Here is a 22,224-nt window from a genome sequence, read left to right as displayed (position 1 = left end):
CTGTGCATTTGTGCACTGAAAGCGCGCCGTTGTTTAAGTATTGAGGAAAAAGTTCTCTCTCATAAATCTTGGAACGGGCGAGGCAAGCATAGTGCTGACATTAGTTATTGTGCGGAGCGCTGGACTTCAATTGCACCCAAACCTCCCTTTCACTGCCAAGCGCCGATCAGCGCTACATCAGGAAGCTCCAAATAAGGGCATGGAAGTGGAAACCACCGGAATCATGCCTTATGTAGTCACGACCTTATATGGCATGGCGGAGCAGAATCTTCCGGCCAGGGCTCTGCTACAGCGCAGACGGGAAACCCGAACATTTAGCGAGACTTTTGAGGAGAAAATGTAGCCATGCGCTTCTCTTTCTCTCAGAGAAATGCGTGCTTACCACGCATTGATTTGCTGTGGAGGAGGAACGGGCATCTCCCCTCTATTTAATGCAAGACTTAATGTTTAAGCTCCCCAATCTGCTTTTCTCCTCTAGGCAAACGTCATGTGTCCTCCGCTGCAGTGCCTAAATATGGGCTTCCTCCAGTCCAAATATGGACATCTACGTCACGGCAAGAGGATATATAAAGGAGTGGGGATTCTCTGAGCTGAGAAAGAGCCTAGAGAGCCCAAGCGATTCAGCACTAGCAGACAGCTGATAGGCAACACGTTGCGATATTTATATAACCAAATACATTTTGACACATTAAATAAATGTGACAAGTCAACTCAAAACAACAACAGAAACAAAACAACCGACCTAATTTGCTGCAAAAGTGCAAATTTGAAGTAGGGAATGATCAGAAGGGACATTCTGAATCTCAGCTATTTTATCTGAGACGTAGTGGATTTGTTCTGCCTCTTTGGACAAACAAAAAGGAGAAAAGGGAAGACAAACAGGACTGTGAGAGTGAGGAGATCAACCAGCAAGAAGGAGATTCAGACATCGCAGCATCTTCACGTTTGTCGTCCCAGAGGGGTTAGCTGCTGATCTCTCCAGCACACTTCTCTCATCTCCGAGCACACTCCAGAGAGATGGCTGCAGCCAAGACAGAGATGCTCCTGCCTGCTCTGCAGATCTCCGACCCCCTGAGCTTCCCTCACTCCCCCATGGATAACTACCCCAAGCTGGAGGAGATGATCATGCTGAACTCTGCAGGGACCCCCTTCCTCAATGCCACAGCACCTGAAGGCACAGGATTTGGCTCTGGGGAGCCCGGGGAGCAGTTTGATCACCTTGCTGGAGGTAAGCACCAAATCCCTTTTGATTAAATTGCATGGTTGTTTCATACAGAACATTGTTTGCTTGTGCAAAAATGCACTTGTTTGAAAAGTAAATAAATGTGTCTTCATGTTTTATCTGGCTGTGTTAAAATGGAAAGTTATTGTAAGAACATAATATGAAAGGCTGAATTAAATTGCAAAGTTTAAATTTTTTATTTTTTTATTTTTTATTTTTTACAAAAGCTGGTAGAAATGACAAAATAGTCACAGTAAAATCAGCTGAATGAATGAGACATTTGCACTTTGCAGAACAGCTTCATTTTAAACTCAGTTTCTGAAATATTTAAAGTGCAGATTGAATAAATATAAGCTGTGTGTGAGTGGAAGAGAGATCAGGATGACACTAATGAGAAAGAGAGCACACTTGCAGATGGTTTAGCTTGCGCTGGCTCTTGTCTCCGAGGGAGATTGGCAAATGTGTGTGTGTGTGTGTGTGTGTGTGTGTCTGTGTGTGTGTGTGTGTGTGTGTGTGTGTGTGTGTGTGTGTGTGTGTGTGTGTGTGTGTGTGTGTGTGTGTGTGTGTGTGTTTGGGGGGGTGGGGGGGTCCTGCACTCCATCAGCACCTGCTGATCTGTCTGAGATTGTGGGAAAACAGTTTCGACAGCCATCAGGACCCCCCCAACTAAACCTCTGGGATCATTTATGTGCACTCAAATGAGCTAATTTGGAGTTAACTAGCAGTGCTATGGTTTTTAATCTGCTCTCTCTCTGTTTTGTGGTTGCTTTTGCAGACACGCTTTCAGAAATTGCCATCGAGAAATCTATGGCAGATCAGACCTACTCCACCCAGCGGCTGCCCCCCATCTCTTACACGGGCCGCTTCACCCTGGAACCTGCCACCAACTGCAGCAACAGTCTGTGGGCTGAGCCACTGTTCAGTCTGGTCAGTGGGCTGGTGGGCATCAACCCACCCACCTCCTCCATTCCGTCCTCGACCTCTCAGGCAACTCTCCCATCTTCCTCTTCTTCGTCTTCCATCCCCTCTTCCTCTTCGTCATCCATATCCAGTGCCAGCCTGAGCTGCTCCGTCCACCAGAGCGAGCCCAACCCCATCTACTCAGCGGCTCCGACCTACACCAATTCCAGCCCAGATATCTTCCCTGAGCCTGGCACAAACTTCTCCACCACAGTGGGCACCTCACTGCAGTACCCTTCATCGACATACCCCAACAGCAAGGCCTGTAGCACCAGCTTCCCCGTGCCAATGATCCCAGACTACCTATTTCCCCAACAGCAGAGTGAGATCAGTTTGGTGGCCCAAGACCAGAAGCCTTTCCAGACACAAGCTGGACAACAGCCCTCCCTGACGCCGCTGTCCACCATCAAAGCCTTTGCGACCCAAACCGGCTCTCAGGACCTGAAAAGCGTCTACCAGTCTCAGCTCATCAAGCCTAGTCGCATGCGCAAGTACCCCAACCGGCCGAGCAAGACACCTCCGCACGAGCGCCCCTACGCATGCCCCGTCGAGACCTGTGACCGGCGGTTCTCTCGCTCGGACGAGCTGACACGCCACATCCGCATCCACACCGGCCAGAAGCCCTTCCAGTGCCGGATCTGCATGCGCAACTTCAGCCGCAGCGACCACCTGACGACCCACATCCGCACACACACCGGCGAGAAGCCCTTCGCCTGCGAGATCTGCGGCCGCAAGTTCGCCCGCAGCGACGAGCGCAAGCGCCACACCAAGATCCACCTGCGGCAGAAAGACAAAAAGGCGGAGAAAGGCGGCGCTGCAGTGCAGAGCTCAATTTCCAGCGTATCAATCTCAGCTTCCTCGCCAGTGTCCAGCTACCCCTCTCCCATCACTTCGTACCCCTCTCCGGTCTCCTCCTTCCCATCTCCAGTCAACTCCTGCTACTCCTCACCGGTCCACACCTCCTACCCCTCTCCCTCCATCGCAACCACTTACCCCTCGGCAACCAGCACCTTCCAGACGCAGGTGGCCACAACATTTCCTACCTCAGTGGCCAACATCTACAGTTCTCCTGTCACCACCCCACTGCCCGACATGCAGGCCACGCTTTCCCCTCGGACAGCCGACATCTGCTGAGACTTTTGTCCCCCACCCCACCCCAGAACTCCAGGCGCTCCCTTGACTCAAAGCAACAGAAAGCATCAGTGACTTCTGAGTCCCCTCTGCAAAAGCACTTTTCTGCCCATGCTCCCAACATGGCTCAGTTACAAAACAGTCAAGGACTTTTGAAAAGAAAAGGGTTTTTTGTGTGTCGTCCTCTCCCTTCGAATCCTATCCTTTCAAACGAGGCATCTGAGACTTTCAAATGACAAACAAAAGCAACAGGCTTCGGCAAGTTTTCCCTCAGACTGTGCGTGCACAGACGTACTTGGCTAAAGGACCTTAATGGTGTAATCGAAGCCTGTGGGCTTCAGGCTCAGAAGCTTGACTCGACAGGTGTACAGTTACAAAAGACATTTGAATAATATACATAAGCTACAGTATATTGTACATGTGCCATGTTTCCTTTCTGTTTTTACTTTTTAGTACCATTGTTGTGACAATTGATTTGAATATTTGCATTGTATTATTCTTGAGCAGGGCCATATTTTATAAGAAACATTCTGTATTAAGTAGTAAAAATGCTGTGATAAGTTCTTGACTTTGTTTGACTAGAAGCACTTAAGTATTCTGACGCATGTGGAAGAGTGATGTTAGTTTCTCTTATTTTGTAAATATCATCCACTGGTACTATATTTCTCTTTCTCAAATGTGACAACAAAAATCCTGGTAAACGGAGGGGGAAACATCAGAAAAGAATCAACCACAATTCTTCAATTTTTTTGGTGCCTTTTGTGAAGCCTTGCAGATGTTTTGACAGATATCAGCGTGTGGATGCGTTGCATCTAGCCTTAAGGTGTAAGGGATTTCGTTTTCTCCTTTCTTTTTTCTTTTTTTTTTTCTATATTCAGAAAGTCATTTCAAGGAAAGAAGGGAAAGGATACGAGGGCACTGCATTTCTTTGGGATGTAAGCAAAAAAGTAAACTATAAACTATATTTTTGTAACGGAAATGTACATATCTACATCTTGAGGAGTTGGAATGCTGTAGTTACCTACTGAGTAGGCATGGGATTTTTTTGTATGTTATTTACATGCGGTCCATTATTTTGTTGTTATTTTTATTTTGTATTTGTGTTTGTTCGAAAAAGTGACTGTTTATGGCTTCTAAACACATTGAATGCGCTTAACTGCCAATGGGATATTTGGTGTACAAGATATCCTTCAAGAACAGAACTATAAATAAAACATAAATATATAAATATGTACGTTGAATCTCTTTCGTGCTTTTCATCGCTTAGCAACAGGTTCCCGTGAATTTTGCTTTAGAGAGTGAACACGCACACACACCATTGCATATTAAAAAACAATTTAGTGCAACAGTATGTCATTAAAAGCCATTAGTTCATGGTCTCAAGTCACAAAATGAAAATTATTAACAAATATTCTCATACACTGACAGCATAAATATATAATAAAAGGCTATGTGATATGGCTCATACTGAATGTGTGTGTGTGTGTGTGTGTGTGTGTGTGTGTGTGTGTGTGTGTGTGTGTGTGTGTGTGTGTGTGTGTGTGTGTGTGTGTGTGTGTGTGTGTGTGTGTGTGTGTGTGTACACTTTCAAATCTAAGCATTTGTAAAACTTTACAATAATAATTATATATATATATATATATATATATATATATATATATATATATATATATATATATATATATATATATATATAAAGTTTTACAATTGTTTAGCTTTGAAGGCATACATTTGAAGCTTTCATTTGAACAAGTCATGTCTTTCATAACAAAAAATATCAAAACTGCAATATAACCTAGAGCAACAACAAAAAAAAGAGAACAAAATTAATAAATAAAAACTTGACATCAAAAATATATGTAGAGATGCGTTCTTTTGTTCAGAAGTTCGGCAAACTGAGAAGCCAATCATGGAGTTGATATGGCAGATCAGATTGTCTCTCTTTATTACTTATCAAAAGAGCTCCTGGGCGTCATGAGAATATGTTATCAAAAGATAGCATGTACGAATGTGACTGGATGCGCTTGGGGCTTAATTATACATAGATAGCAATCTTGTAAAATCAGTCGACACTAATAAGACGCCCTTGTAATGGGCTTCCGTGCCTATTGAGTTTGTCAGGGGGAAAAAAGTCTCTGTATCGAAGACTCTTTTAAGTGTAAGGCAGCTTTTGCTCGATTGTATGTTTTACCTTCCTACATCAATGCCTTTGTAAAAGAAAAATAATAATCTGCTCATACTAATTTCTCTGCCACCAAAAAGATCAAATGAAAAAAACTCTCTTTCTTCCCATCCTGGCATCCGAACACGCTTTGTTTGCTCGTTACGGCTCGGTTAAACTGTCTTCTCAAGCAAAATACAAGCTAAAAAGATTTGATGTGACAGAAGTTGTGGGTGTATAGCATGTCTATACATTTATTTCCTTGTTTATCCTTGTTTTACCCTGCCAAAGATCATAAAGGCGGATTATCTTACTATGGATAAATGTAACACGTGTGAACAAATGAGAAAAAAAAAATAGATGTTTTCTTTATCCATCAGATGCTACAATGTCACATTGATAGCTGGGCCAATTGAAGCTCAATATGTTAAAATCTCAGACTTTTAGGGTGTGTCAGCAGCTCTGGGATGGAAAAATTGGCTTGTGTTTGTGTAGGGGGACTTTCCCAAACTATGAGGCAATATCAGCCTAAAAGACGAAGCCACAGAAAAGCACCAGATTCGAACGCGATATAAAAGAGGGATAACAACCGTGAGACAGAGCGAGTAGTAGGGAAAGAACAACACAAAGGAAAGTAATTAGGGTAATTGGTCTCATAATCCCAAACTGACTCTCTACAAATGTCTTCAGTGCGACAGACGTTGCCTGAATCAGATATCAATGAACCACAATGAAGGAAACGCTGTTCGTTTGTTCATAAACACCTATTATTTTACAGGGTCACTTTAATGGATATTTATAATCTCCTGGGGGTCTCGAGCAAAAGAAAACCTCTCTCGCTAAAAAGACCAGCATAAATTTTGATACTGGTTCACTGTGTGTTTCCTGAACGCATCGTTAGGCAACTATGGCCACAGCAGAGCCAACATAGTTCAATGATTTGATGTTTCCCGAAATCATAGTTCTAATGAACATTGAACATTCGCAAACAGCATCACAAAATTGTTTGATCAGAGATACTGTTCTCCACATGAAGTTAGTATTGTTTCTAGTTACCATTACATATTGACTTATGCTGCGTTCCAGGCAGGTTTTTGAGCCAGTAAGTCACAACTTCAAAAAATGGCACACGAATTGTGGTAGCTAGATATAAACAAAGTATGGCGGACCGTATGGGGCTTATGCTCATTTACAATTTTTCTTGTACCTTTTATTTTATGTTATTTGCAAAATTGCATATACGACTTCCATAAACACCGCACCCCTAGGGGCTGCCCTTATTGTTTCACGGGCTATGTGACGTCAGAACTCGTAACTGGGAGTACATCAATTTAGTACGAGTTCACAGGTGGGAAGTCACATGTTTGACTGCTGTGCAGTGCACTTTCACAGGTCGAATTTTGGAACAACACAGGTTATGGGTTGACTGGAACGTGGCATTAACCCTCTATTGGTCTTCGCATGAAGGTAAAAAATTATCATATTTTTTTTGTCAATGAAATTAATGTAGACTACTACAGGGCTTGACATTAAGCCTTTTCATGTGCCTGTAAAACATTTTCTTGATTTTTTTTTGTGAAGCAATATTCTCACCAGTGTTCAATAAGCTTTGACATATTTATGATATTTTAATCTTTATAAAGGGCATTTTTCTCCTAATTATTTTGAAAAACCTAAACTGCCATAAATGTTGAATACTTTAGAGCACAGACTTAAGTGTGCCTCACTGTCTCACTTTTTAACTGAAAAGTCTCTTTTCAAAGATGCAACTTGTCAAATCATCTGAACTAGAAAAGTTACAGAATTTTATGTTTATTGTTATAAAAAATGTACAAAAATAGTATTTTCAAAAACACTCTAAAACAGCAAGAAAATCAAAGCCATAAATCTAAATTTGTTTTTGTACCAAATTTGACATTTGATAGCTCAAAACGTGCTCTCAGTGAGATTTTGTTTTGGGTGCAGTACCAAAAGTTTCCACTAGATAAAATTTGCTTCCCATACATTTCCAATGTGGTAATTTTCAACCCGTTCTCACTCCCAAGGCGTCAAAATCCGAAGCATAGTCAAGTGCCTTCCGCGTCACAATTAAGACGCTAAAGGTGCCCCTGGGCGTCATTTTTCGACGCGCTGGGTGCTCCATTCATTACAATGATAAACCTTTGCCGTCATACACAGACGCATTTCATTATTTGCGTTTATAAAAGCAGACATGATTTTATTAATATTTAAAGGCTACTTTTATATTTTGGAGCAACTAACCCAACTCCTACCCTAAACCTACCCATATCTAAACAATATAAAACACATAACAGGCAAATAAATGTACAGTCACAAGTATTTATTGCAAAAACGGACCAAAACAGTATAAAAGTATTAACTCATGTTGCATTCCAAGTCTTCTGAAGTCCTACGATGTCTTCATGTGAAGAACAGAGTTGATCTTGATGTTTTAATCGCTGAAATGATGATCCCGCTGCCCCGTGAACGAACTCATTCATAACTCATTCAAATAATTCAAAAGACTCCTGAGCATGACGCAATCGGTCACAAGACACACGAGAGCCAATGACATTTTACAATCAATGCTGACGTAATGACGCAATTGGTCACAAGACATACGAGAGCCAATGCAATTTCACTATGAAATCTCACGTAACGGGCGCCAATATTTGAAATTTGATGTGTTCTTCGGCGGATGGAGATGCTGATCGCTTTTGGGGATTTTCTTCATACAAATCAATCGTTTGACCTCGGAAAACTTGGATTATTTGACTTTTTGAATAACTCATGTATGCAGACGTATGTTATATCCTGTGTTTTATATCATGTTCACACAAATGGGTAGGTTTAGGGATGGGATGGGGTTGGGTTACATGTTAAGCATGTCTAAATAGCGTAAATAAAATAAATGTAAATAAAATTATGCTTGCTGATTAAATTGAAAAACACACTCCAACATGTCATAATGGCAAAATCATAAACTAATACAATTTCACCATGACGATAACATTCCCAATACCCAGTGCGTATGTGTATGACGCCAAAGGTTTCTCACTGAAATGGATGGAACACCCAGCGCGTCGAAACATGGCGCCTTGGGGTACCTTTTGCGTCTTTATTGTGACGCGGAAGGCACTTGACCATGCTTCGGTTTTTGACGCCTTGGGAGTGAGAATGGGTTGCAATTTTTGACCAAGGAACACAAAGGTGGCTTTTTTTCAGGACCATTTTACTTTTTCAAATCATGTCCATGATTTATCTTTGTGTTCACATAGCATGTGTCAAAACCTTTGCAAAGTTTTGTAATATTCTAATTAAGTAAAAAAACAAAAACAAAAACTATATAATAATACATATCTAGCCTGGTCCTACCAGACTCTCGTTCATTCCATACAAAGAGTCTGGCCACTCTCCATTGACAAGTGTTAACTTCCTTGAAGGCGGGTACTCTGCGAATTTTATATTTGATCTGCCCAGGGCCACTCTGGATCTGCCGTAACCAAACACTAATGTTTTGTTGTGTGACGTATATCATGCACCATGTTTCTGAACATGATTTGTCAGCATTACAGTTCTCTTTGTATACACTCTTTCATGGATGTTACATATAAACCCACTACATTTTAAAGCTTTATTCAGTTCATTACTTTATATTCATATTTATATAGCCTAGTACTTTTGATTTAGCCATAGGCCTATATTACGTTGTTCACGCAAGTATAAAAACATTTAAACATATTATAGCCTAAAATTACAAGAAATCCTGCAGGTCATGAAGAAATTTGTTTCTCCAGTGCTATCCATTATGTCTCCCTATTTGCCTAAATGTGTTGTTTTCCTTGCTTTACCTGAGGCAACTATGCCATGAGTTGACGTTGAAACTGAGTAGACTAGAAATTACTTTCACGTCAATACAAGTTTATTTTAATGCAAACAATGCACTGTCACTTTAATTCAGTGCATCCAGCATAGCAAAAAATTACGATCAGTGCGGAAACAATCACCGCACTTTTGTATACACACCACTACAGACCGCATCCACGCGTGCAGTGTGAAAGCTCTAACTGGTTAACATCAGTAAGTACAGAAAAAAAACAGCCGTAACTGAGTGAGCTGGAAAAATTAAACTTTTTCCGAACCCCATGGGGAGGATGGCCACAATATCATGGCCAGCAACAAAACAAAGCAAAGATTGTTCTTGTTCCAGCTTTAACTTCGGGATATTCAGCAGCGTTGTCACAACGGCCCTCAAACTAGCGCACAAAATCAACATTATCATTCTCAGCCCCTCCCTCTGTTCGCTGATTGGATCGGTTAAAATTGGACCGGGGAAAACATTTTGGTTACTTATGTAACCTTGGTTCTCTGAGTAGGGAACAAGACACGAACTCTCGCTATGGACAACGCCATTTAAAGAACGGTTTTAAGGGTCAGAAAATTCTCTGCCACCAGCTCCAAATGCTCAAAAATATCACCTGTTAGTTCCTCAAGGACGACAGAAAGATCCCATGAAAGAATTTGTGCAGGGCGGAAAGGTCTAAGCCATCTCGTCCCTTGCAAAAACCAAGAAACTAGAGGGTGACGTCCAACCAATGAACCCTCTATCTGTACATGCTCGGCAGAGATAGCTGCCACAAAGACTTTCAGAGTGGCCCTTCCGAAAAACAACTCTGCAAGAACTCCAGTATCGAACCTAGTATCGAACTAACTGGGTCTAGATTACGAAATGTAGACGAAGAGGTGAACAACTTCCACTTGAAGGCATAAAGACGCCTCATGGAGGGGGTGCTTGAGTTAAAAATTGTCTCAGTAATCTCCTCAGAGAGACCAGAACATCTTAACGCGGCCCGCTCAGGTGCCATACCCACAACTTCCATAAGTCTGGATGGGGGTGCCAGATCAGTCCCTGAGGTTGTGTCAACAGGTCCAGTCTGAGGGGAACCTCCCACGGAGGGCCAACTAACATACTAACCAGGTCTGAAAACCAGATCTGAGTGGGCAAGTGAGGGGCCACCAACAACTGATCCTGTCCAATCGTAGTCTGAGCAGCACCACTGGCAGCAAGCGAATCGGTGGAAAAGCAAAGAGACTGGTCCTGGGTCATGTGTGGGAAAGAGCATCTATCCCCAGAAAGGACGGTAATGACAGGGAAAGCCAAAGTGGCCAGTGCATAGGATGCAACCTCCATCCCCCAGAATCCCAGCCCTGCCACGATAGCAAGTCTGCTCCAAGGTTCAAACTGCCCGGAAGGTGAACTGCTCAGATTGACAGAAATCTAATCTGCCCTCAGAGAAGCACATGCTTCTCCAGCCTCTACAGGGAGAGAGAGCGTAAACCTCTTTGATGATAGAGGTATTATATTACTGTCATGTTGTCTGTCCTGACTAACACATGACATCCCTTTACATGAGGTAAAAACTGTTTGAGTGCCAGCACACTGCTAGCAACTCGAAACAATTTTCAAACCCACGATACACTTCGCTCCATACCCTGAAAATTGGATGTCCTTGATAGACCGCTCCCCAGCCTGTAAGGGATGCGTTCATCATAATAGTATTGGGACAACAGCATGCCCCTAGCTGAACTCCTCGGCGGAGCAGCGGAAGCTTTGTCCAAGGGTAAAGAGCACGACACCCTTTGTGTGTGACCAGGACTTGCGAAAAGGGTGACAGTTGAAAGAGATACCTAGTCTCATGTTAAGCAGGCCCAACTGAACCACAGGGGACGCTGCTGTCATAAGGCCCATCAATCTGAGACAAAGACCAACATGAACCTGTCTTGAAATGACAACCGTGCCTGCATAACGGCAGAATTCCGGTCTACGCCCAGAAAATATGTCTTGCTGCTGTCTTGATTTTCCTACAAAGGAGGAAGTAATCATGCACGGTTTGGAAGGCAACAGGGGGCGTGATTTCCAGGAAAGAGCTGAGGTACACCTTAGATGGGCCTCAAGAGTTTGTTTGACGGCCGGCATCATCACGTAGCCATGATCTGGCATTTTAGAAATGGTCGCAAAATCTGCGGCTGCGGGATTGGTGATGCGCAACGAAAATGGCTGCTTTCAAGACTTTGAAACCTTGTGGTGGAGGTCTTTGAAGAAGGGAAGGTAGTAGCGACTAGTAAAAAACTGATCGTCCAACTTAGAGCGAGTCTGGTCTTGCGTAGGCTCATTGTTCCATTCCAGCCCGATTTTATATACAGCGCGATAAATCTGCAGCACGGGTCGAAGCATCTCCTGTAGCTCGTCATGTCTGCTTAGAGGAGTGAAAAGGTAGTTATGAACATGAGAAAGTTTTTGCAATGGCCTTACTGAAAGATCCACTTCTTGAAGGAATAAAATCTGATGTTATGACGCCTAGCGTCCGCATATAAGCATATGTGATGTTCCTAGGGCGGCGCTAAGTGTCACTAGCCAATCAATTGCCGTGATAGTACAAGGTCTTCAGACATTTGTCATGCAAAAGGTGTTCCCATAGCAATGATTTGCAGTGTCGATGTGAACCTATGAAAGGGGACCAGAGAATATACCACAATCCCAGACGGAGTACTGAAGGAAAATGAAAATTGAACGGAAGTACATAGGAGGGTAGAGCCAGGCTTATATATATCATGCTCTTGAGCAAGTCACAAGCATGCAGTAACATGCAGTAAAATCTATACTTTTTTTAATGTCTTTCAGTTTGTCAAGATAATGAATGTGCCATTTTTGAAGAATGTACGTGCAAATGTGCTTTATTTGCCATGTTCGTTATTTACAGAATTTTATTCTGACATTCCTGAACCAATTCATTTGCAGAATTTACCATTCCATTAACAATATTGTTGAATCAACAGGGCTGAAATATAGATGTACTGTTTCAAGAAACAGTTATGACTAACTAGTTAATTTCTCCAACAATGCATCACGCTATGGTAGTTATGGTAGTTAGCTGCTAGTTAGGTCACTGTACAGGAAACACATCCCGGTGTTAACGCTGGTTTGGTGTTGGTCTAGCTAGAGTGACCTAAAAAATGCTGTCCTTCCGATTGAACAAAGAAATCTTGCTGGTTAAAGGATCTGTTCGCACTAAAAGGCAAACATGATGAGTACAGATTCAAAAAATGGAAGCCAATGGTTCCAAATGATTCTCCTGTGTTTAAAGGGTTAGTTCAACCAAAAATGAAAATTCTGTCATTAAATACTCCCCTTCATGTTGTTCCAACCCCATAAGACCTTCGTTCATCTTTGGAACACAAATTAAGATATGTTTGATGAAATCCGAGAGGTTTCTGACCCCATCATAGACTGCAACATAATTGCAGAAAGGTAAAGGCATCATTAAAATAGTCCATGTGTACAGTGGTTCAACCATAAAGGTGCAGTATGTAAGAATGACAGCTAATAGTTGAAATGGGTACTGCAGTCCAAAAATATTGTTTTGCACACCCCTCCTCCTCAGACTCAGGCTCACATGGGTTGCTAGTTTCAGGACACACAACAGGAACAAATATAATTGATAACGGAAGGTGAGGGAACCAATAACTTAATTTATCTGCGTTTAATGTGATTCTGTTCATAAATATTTTTAGATGGATGCTGAGGCTTTGGATTGAGGCATAATTGGAAAAAAACACAATTACCCAATACACTGTAAAAAATTATTTAGAAAAAAAGTTACCTGGTTGCCTTAAAATTTTGAGTTCATTGAAATTAAAATTTTGAGTTAATACAATGAACATTTTTGGAGATTCGACAACCTTTATTAAAATATTATTAAAAGATTTTGTAAGCATATTGGGTAATTGTGTGTGTTTTATTTCTGATGATGCAGTGAAACATGCCAAATAGTGCTATTTTCATGATTTATCACATTTTTTATGTGGTTCAGATACCAAAATATTTTGAGTTTCTATTTATTGAACAAATTTCCTTCATTGTATCAACTCAAATTTTTAAGTTCAATAAACACAAAATTTTAAGGCAACCAGGTTACTTACTTTTTTAAGTTAAACCAACAAAAATCTACAATTTTTTTACAGTGTATGCTTACAAAATCTTTTAATAATATTTTAATAAAGGTTGTCGAATCTCAATTTTTTTTATTGTATTAACTCAAAATTTTAATTTCAATGAACTCAAAATTTTAAGGCAACCAGGTAACTTTTTTAACAATTTTACAGTGCAGATTTCATCAAAAATATATTTTGTTTTTTTCTGAAGATGTTCTGAAGATGAACGAAGGTCTTGCGGGTTTGCGACGACAAGTAATTGATGTCAGAATTGTCATTTTTGGGTGAACTAACCCTTTAAATCATACTTATCTGACTGTTATCAGTTTGTTGCAGTAAATGAAGAGATGTCGCACCAATGTTCAGGATGGAGTACCGCAAGGCTCAGTGATAACGTGATGCATCTTAAAAAGACTTGCATCTACACTAATGTTAGTCTCTCTGTTTATCCCAAGGTTTACTGCAGTCAGCCGGATCCGGGCCGTATCCAGATCAGATGGCACCCCGTCTGAGCCTGGTTTCTCCCAAGATTTAATTTTTCCCATTATGCCACCTGATGGTTTTGGTTCCTTGCCACTGTCGCTTTTGGCTTGGCTTGCTCAGTTGTGGACACAAAATTTTCAACTAAGTATCAAAATAAATGTAATTACTAAACTAAAGGAACTATATCAACTAAATTACTGATCTGCCCACATTGTTGCTATATGTTAAAATGAAATGAGCTTTTTTATTTTTATTTTTTTTACTTTACTTTATTTATAAAAAGGACCATGTACAATTTTTAACATAATGTTTCCATTTCATGTATTGTACCGGATATAGCTCAAAGCTAATTTTCACATGATGACATCGCCATTTTCTCCAGAGCGGCTGTACAGCTGAATAAAATTCTGTTCAAGTATTTTCCTGATAACACTGTGAAGCTGCTTTGAAACAATCGGCATTGTAAAAAGCACTATATATATATATATATTATAAAGTTGACTTGACTTGACATAATTTTGTTTTAGCTTAAACTATGCTTCCAAGCTTGCAATCTAGCTGTTTCATTCTAATATTATTTTGCTATAGGCTTACCTCTCTTTATTTCTTCACTACAGACAAAGGGCCTGTTTACACGACACCTTTTTCAACAAAAAAACGTAAAACTTTTTATACAATTTGGCCGCTCATTTATACAACAACGGTGATGCGGCGACCTGAAATATTTTTTTCCTTCCTCATGTAAAAAAACAAAATTTGTAAAAATGGTGACATCATGCACGTGTGTATTATGTGTTCATTCATAAGATCACACTTACAAATAATTAAATAGAGTAAAGGTTATGTGTATTTGGCATGCTGCCCGAGGGAAGGCTCTGAGCTCTGAATTTGCCCCGAACCCAGAGTGTTTCCCTAGACTGGGTAATTCCAGCCTGATCTTCCGGCAATTTCATCCTGCAACTCAGTCTGGAAACCCGTACATTAATTTCTACTGCTGCTGTTACACTTTTGCAGGAACCAATCACAGACTGGCTTATCCACCTCACATACTATTGGCGGGTTTAACACGAAGACAGATAGAGAAGTGATGGGTCGTTGCCCGTTGATCACGCCTCTTGTGGCCTGATTGAAGGACTGTCCAATTGCGTACAGAGTTATTCAAATAATGCCAGTTGATTACGGTCCTTGTGCAGTAGAAAATACAGAGCAGACTCCCCAGACCAATGTTCAATCTTAAATTGAGCTTGGTCTGGTGATAGCCAGACAAGTGTTTCCCTCATCCCAGGCTGGGAAGGTGAGGAGATGGGTTGGAGGAGAGATGCTGGAAAACCTATCAATGAACAGAGGTAAGTCTGCTGTATATAAACCTCCTGATGTTGATTCACTGAGGAGCTCCTCCCGTGTTAATTGTTAATTATCTGAACATGCTCCTTTCAAACGTTTTCAGATTTATCCACTCTGGGACCCAGTTTTAAAAAATACTGGTTTCATGCTCCTAAAATGGCAAATACAACATTTTTACGTATACAGCTAAACATGTATCCATGTGGACAGGGCTTAAAACATCATGTCTATAGGTACATAGTGTTTATTTGTGAATAATACAGCGTTTTTAGTAATTTTCACCGATCCGTGTGAACAGGATCAATTGGACAATGTTGTCGTCTCTAAGCGAAAAATGTGAAGGAAAAACTTTTCTGTTTTTAGTCAGTGTTTTCGTGTAAACGTACGCTAACTCAAAGCCAGAGCACTCACACGTCGCTCTGCTCTGAGGCATCTGTGATAACAAACCCCTATCCCCACATCCGTGGTCATTTCAGAACAGTGTGAGTTTCATATTCAACAGGCATCACACAGGGCTGCGCTAGACAAGCGCTAGCAGCATATGAAGTCTCCGTAGGGGAGGGGGAATTCAAAGCTCTGTCCCACAACAAGTTTAAAGCTGGCTTTGTGACAATGTGCCCCTCACACCCAACTTTAAAGCAGAAACAAGCTCTTTCAAGAGCGCTGGATGTGTTGATAATGTTTTCCCTTTGCTGGCTTTCGTAGCGACTTAGTTGCTTTTGCTTATATCAAAGTCGACCGGCTGACATGGAGGCCTCGCTCAGTTTTGGAGAAAGCGAGAATGACAGCCATGGAGACAGAGGAAGCAAGATGATGCATCGCTCTTTTCCCCACTCGTCGACTCACAATAAAGCCACCTCTCCAATTCTCCCATGAGCCTCCACTTCAAGGCCTCTGCCTGTTAAAATAACTGTTTGTTCTCCTATTCTTTTTGGACCTTTTTTGAGGGGTATGGAGAAAGGGAAAAATGAAAAAAAAAATTGTAAAAGAAATAAAAGGATCTAGTGCTCATTCCCATTGTCTATCCCTCTATCCTTGCACCCAGTTAAATGGCATATGCTAATAAGCTCCATCCATTTCTGATGCAAGGTCCGTATGCAACTCTTTCTCTCTCTCTCTCTCTCGTTCTTTTTCTCTCTGTCGTTTTCTCCCTTTCATCCAACTACAAATGCTTTCTTATTGCATCTTTGCCCTCAGGCCTTTTAAGATCCCTTTTTGAAATATGCCGTTTGATAAGCACATCATTGGCTAAGTCCCCACAGTGATTAGGGCTTGACTTTAATGTGCTGGCGACAGAGAGAGAAAGAGAGAATTGAGAGAATTGATGATGTTGAGGCACGGGGCTTTGCTCTTCAACTCTCAAATCTGCTCACCTCTTCATAGATGAAATGCAGGAGGATATGCTTTATTTCACCCCTTAGATCACCTCTCACGCCTCTGTGTAACAGCAGTGTTATTAAAATGATTAGGTTTTCTGATTATTTTAGGTATTTTATGGAAATTATTTCCAGGGTGTACAGCGTTTAAGAACTGGTTATTAAACTACATTTTTACATTGTCTGAAGTGGTGCTTGGCAATGGCAGTGCCATGATGTTATGTGCTGCTACGGTTTCAGTTGCTAGGGTGTCTGGGTTGATGCTAGGTGGAGTTCACTATGCCATTGCTATGGTGTTCTGGTGGATTTCAGGGCATTGCTAGTTGGTTGCTATAGGAGTCGTTGGTAAGTGTTTATCATAGGCCGAGTGTGTGTAAGGCCACGGACTTGAGACCAACGTGGCATTTTCTCACTCAAACCACTGCCTGCGGCTGCTTCTTATTGATTTTAGAGTGAAAAGAAAACTGATAAGCAGTAACGGGCAGATTTTCTCCGTAATAATAGCATATTTGCGAAACATATTTGGCAAGCGGTCCAGTGCGTATCTGAGTTTGTGCTCTGGAGGACATCAAAGGTTTCTATTCACAACATGTTTTTGCAGTGTTGAGCAGTGCACAGTAAAAAACGTTGGGTTATTTTTTTAACCCAACCGTTGGGTTACACATGTTGGGTCAATATGTTGGGTTATTTTGCAAAACGTTGGGTTATTTTAACATCGTTGGGTTATTTTTAGTAATAACCCGGCCGTTGGGTTAAATACGGTTTCCCCAGTGACTGTTCAAATTTTAACGGCAAACCGTCCAGTTACTGCCAACAGAAGACGCTGCTGCAGCCTGATTATGAAATGAAAGGTAAGACATGTCATTTTTTTATGAATACAACTCTTATAACATTATGTATTGTGTACTGAAACGTTGAATAAAGTCGAAAACTGAATTTTATTTAAAAAAAATCCCGTTAATGCTCTCTGGAAAAATGAGATAGATTGGAAATAAACCATAGCTATCCCAGTTAGCTCGCTAGCAGTAATAAAGTAAAAACATTATTCTAGTGTACCTATTTAGAAACTTAATACGGCGATAAAGAAAGTAAGTAACGTATGCCTAGTCTGAAATCACTATCTAATGCTGCGCGGAGCATTATCAGCTCGGCCCGTGCAGCGCGAGCTCAGACCCGGTCACACGACACCACAGCAGCGCTGTGAGATCAAGGGGGAAGCGTTTGAATTCGCCGAATATCCAACAGTATAACTTACTGCTCTAAATATCTGTTGTGAGATGAATGAGTGCAGATATTCACAACAGCATTGACGCAGAAAACTGAAATATTGTGCTAACAATTGTAACGTTAGTTCACGACAGTTAGAATGTTTAACAACCCACAAATTACCTAGTTTTACCGTAGTAAGTTAACACAAACTGCAACTATGATAATTTGGCAGAAATGTGGTAGGCCTATATTCATAATGAATGTTGTCATATGAATATATATTATGCATGTTACTATTAAACGTATTACAGGTAGGGATGCACGATATTATCGGCACGACATCGGAATCGGCCGATAAACGCTTAAAATATAAAAATCGGCATCGGTCGATATGAAAACATTATGCCGATATGCCTTGCCGATATGATAACGTGTTGATATGTGCCTGCAATAACTCACGTGTGCAAGGAGTGCTACAGCGATAAGACCATGTCAGCACTGCAGTCATTCTTCAAGTGAAAACAAGAAAATACATTGCATGTGCAGTGATTTATACTGACTGTTTTTAAATGCTGCCTTGAATTTCTGAATGCACGTACAGAAGGACGTGACTGTCAGCAGCAGATTTGCCACGTTTTCACAACAAAACTAGCCCAAAACAAGCCCAATCGTGTCTCCCCACTCTCTAGCGCGTGCGGCAGCCTCCACAGCAGCAGAAGCTCCTCCAGGCCCTAGTGCCATCCAGGTAGACTACTATATATTTATACATGTAGTGGGTGCGCTGTTGTTACAGTAATACAATGAAAAGTAGAATACACAAATAAATTGAAGTTACTTCTTGTTCTGAATAAACAAATCAGTAATGATGTCATAAATCACAAGCATGACACTTGTAAATTAAATACTTTTATATACAGTGTATTAATCTGTAATAAAATTTTACGAAATGGATGATGAAAAATAATCCAAGGAGCTCTACAATAATTGTAGAATTAAAAGACAGCATCAATGGATGTCATGCCACCCCCACTTCATGTGCACAAACGTTAAATCCAAAAATACAATATTTAGGTTACAGCTGCATCTGGGGTGAAAAATTACTGATTTTATTATTGTTATTTTCAGAGCTTTTAATATACTCTTATCATAAAAAGAACTTTATTAACATTTATTTATCTTCAACAAGAATCCTTTTAGTAAGGATACCTCAGAAATCTGAAACCAGAATGAAAAAAAAATAGTTTTTGCTCAAAATGGTGTTGTTTCCAAACAAAGGGAAAAAATAAACATATATCGACATCGGTATCGGCATCGGCCTAAATGAGCTGAAAAATATCGGCATATCGGATATCGGCAAAAATCCAATATCGTGCATCCCTAATTACAGGAGTAGCTAAATCATACAACTAAAGTACGTTTTCTTATGAAGCTATGACAGTTTTTGCCTTTATTTTAAATATGTTGTACTAAATGTGTTATATACCTGTGTTTTAGACCAATGGATTCATTTGTGAAGCAAAGACTAGAACAGTTGAACCTCTGCCATTTAATTAAAGGTGAGTACGATATTGAAACAAGTTGTACACAATTATTTTTTAAAGACTAGTTTACTTTTCTGGTTATTTTCCCCTGCTTCATTCTAATGCAGAGGAAGGATTGGATCTCAGTGGTTCTCGACTCTAGTCCTGGAGTATCACCAATAGTACACAAGTTCGATGTCTTCCTTATCTGACACACATTTCCGGGTTTGGAGTCTCTACTAACAAGCTGGTAAGTTGAATAACATTAGATAGGCCAATGTGCAGTGCAGGGGCTACTACAGAACCAGGTTATTTGGGAAACAACCAGTTTATAATTATTTTTTTCAGCTGTCTTCTCTCATTTTCATACAGTATGTTTTAATTTTAAAAAGTTGTTTTGGTTGTGTCCAAGTGCATATGAAATCAGGTCCACACATTTGGAAGGTGAAAACTGTTTTTTTCTCTTTTTCTGTTAACTTGTCTTTCAAAGATGATCATGGAGAAATTGCCTTTAAAACCCTTCCTGCCATCCTGCCATCATCGCCATACCTCACAAATGGACAACATGGTGTGTCCAACATATGCTGAAATGAAGAGAAGCTTAATTACATTCACCCATCAGCCTGTAAGTAAAAGCAACACTATCAAATTAGCTTTGATAAAGTGCATCCATTTATTATTTCCTTTAGTGATTTTGCTTGTTAATAGATTATCCAATAGTTCACCCAAAAAATATCCCATAATGTACTCACCCTCAAGTCATCCTAGGTGTATATGACATTCTTCTTTCAGACGAACACAATCAGTTATTAATAAATGTCCTGACTAATCCAAGCATTATAATGGTCAAAATTTGAAGCCCAAAAAAGTGCATCCATCCATTATGAAAGTAATCCATAAGGCTCCAGGAGGTTAATAAGGGCCTTCTGAAGTGAATCGATGGGTTTTTGTAGAAAAAATATCCATATTTAAAACTTTATAGACTAAAATAACACATTTTCGACAGACAGCCTTCCTTATTCAACTTACAAAGAAACTGTAACGCCTCTTGCAATTCAAAACGCTTACGCTAAGTTCAACTTAATCGTCTCGGCATTTACGCTTTTTTACACTACGTCCAACGTTATTCTCACAGCAGTTACGCTTTTTTCAGAAGTTGAATACTTAATGCGGTCCATTGGAAGCTAGATATTTTACTTTATAACGTGTTAAATATGGATATTTTTCTTACACAATCCCATCAATTCACTTCAATGGGTTCTTATTAATCTCCGGAGCCGTGTGAAGCACTTTTATAATGGATGGATGCATTTTTGGGCTTCAAATTATGGGCTTCCATTATAAAGCTTTGAAGAGCCAGGATATTTTTATTAATATAACTCAGATTGTATTTGTCTGAAAGAAGAATGTCATACACACCTAGGTTGGCTTGAGGGGGAGTAAATCATGGAATCATTTTCATTTTTGGGTAAACTATCTCCTCGTGTTGTTGTAAGACTTTCGTTGTTCTTTAAAACACAAATGTTAAAGAAATCTGCAAGGTTTCTGTCCCTCCATTGACGACCTACGCAACTACCACTTTAAGACCCAGGACAGACAGCTTTAAAGTAATCCATGGGATTCAAGTGGTTTAACCTCAGTTTTATGAAGCGACACGAGTGCTTTTTGCAACAACAACACACAAAAAAACATAACACAACAACATTTGCTCTCTTTTCAACACAACACGCATGCGTCAAGGGGCTCTCGTGAATATGTGTTGAGATTAATGTTTTGTAAATAAAGTGGTAAATTATGGTTAAGGGATAGAATATACGCTTGTCACTCCATAAAACTGAGGTTGAATTACTGGAGTCACATGGATTACTTTAATGTCTTTACTGCCTTTCTAGGCCTTTCTGTGTTCCGAAGATGAACCAAAGTCTTGCGGGTTTGAAACAGCATGAGGATTAGTATGTTGATTGGTGAAAAATGAACAGCAGATGTAATGACTAATTAGTGACAATTTGTTTAATTCAGTACAACCCTGCTTCATTGTAACTTTTACGTAATTTAACACTGCTGATGTCGTCACAGTGCAAGCAAACTGAACTTTTTTTAATTATTTTAAGGTTGGAACTAACATGGAGCATTAGCTGAACAGTGAGACAAGCCAGGATCCACATGACGATGCTTGGGGACAAAGAGACCTCGCTGATTTTTTTCATTTTCATTGTGGAGGCAGTTGAACAGAAGACCTTATTTCAAGCACTGGCTGTATGTTTCAGATTTTTTATTTATTTATGACATGAACTATCCAAAGACCTCTGCCCCATTTGGGAGATTTTGTAGCATGCAAACTTGAATATATATTTTGCTGCCTCATTAAAAACTTTGATTATCATAATTTGTATTTGTTTTGCTACTTAAGATATGTTAACAACACATAAAGGCATACAGTGTACAATGTAGATTTTTTAATAAAGTTGTTTATTTCTGGAAAAATTTAATATTATGAATTTGTGTATTCTGTCCATATTTGTATAGGTTTTTAATGTAATTTTTGTTGTGTTCATTTTTAATTTTTGTTTTGTATGCACACCTTTTATGTATGTTTACCTTATGTACATTTTTGTGTATTATGTGTGCTGTGTATTTTGAATTTAATATTTACACATTTATGTATATTTACAATAAATATTTACTCCCCAATATTTAGTTTGACATTTAAAATATATATTTTAAAGCACATGTATTGTTTTATACAAATAAAAAAATCTGTATTTGAAAACAATGGGTACTTTATTTATTAAAATAATGGCTTGAATAAAAATAAAAATTTAACTC

General features: G+C 40.0%; 1 protein-coding gene and 1 long non-coding RNA gene across 5 annotated transcripts; both read left to right on the top strand.

Annotated features, from left to right (window-relative positions):
* The first annotated feature begins 583 nt into the window (after window positions 1–583).
* On the top strand, window positions 584–4,547 carry egr1 (early growth response 1). The gene is made up of 2 exons (XM_067457923.1): window positions 584–1,228; window positions 1,998–4,547. Exons 1-2 carry the CDS (start codon window positions 1,018–1,020, stop codon window positions 3,314–3,316), a joined length of 1,530 nt encoding a protein of 509 aa, XP_067314024.1. The 5' UTR covers window positions 584–1,017; the 3' UTR covers window positions 3,317–4,547.
* Window positions 4,548–17,471: 12,924 nt separating this feature from the next.
* LOC137092415 (uncharacterized) lies at window positions 17,472–21,887 on the top strand. Of its 4 annotated transcripts, XR_010908277.1 has the most exons (5): window positions 17,472–17,520; window positions 19,373–19,434; window positions 19,527–19,648; window positions 19,889–20,023; window positions 21,510–21,887. It is a non-coding gene; the product is annotated as an uncharacterized lncRNA (long non-coding RNA). The 4 variants fall into 4 exon arrangements; XR_010908279.1 differs by lacking the exon at window positions 19,527–19,648 and having other exon boundaries at window positions 17,503–17,520; window positions 21,510–21,886; XR_010908276.1 differs by lacking the exon at window positions 17,472–17,520 and having other exon boundaries at window positions 19,271–19,434; window positions 21,510–21,886.
* The last annotated feature ends 337 nt before the right edge of the window (window positions 21,888–22,224 follow it).

The sequence above is a fragment of the Pseudorasbora parva genome, chromosome 11, assembly GCF_024679245.1.
Source record: "Pseudorasbora parva isolate DD20220531a chromosome 11, ASM2467924v1, whole genome shotgun sequence".
Lineage (NCBI taxonomy): Eukaryota > Metazoa > Chordata > Actinopteri > Cypriniformes > Gobionidae > Pseudorasbora > Pseudorasbora parva.
Note: the sequence above shows the minus strand (reverse complement) of the source record. Positions and strands in the feature narration are given on the sequence as shown.

Excerpts from the sequence above, each read along its gene's own strand:
- egr1 (XM_067457923.1), top strand. The coding sequence starts at position 1,018 with ATGGCTGCAGCCAAGACAGAGATGCTCCTGCCTGCTCTGCAGATCTCC. Across the intron at positions 1,229-1,997 it reads GTTTGATCACCTTGCTGGAG|ACACGCTTTCAGAAATTGCC; the intron begins GTAAGCACCAAA and ends TTGCTTTTGCAG.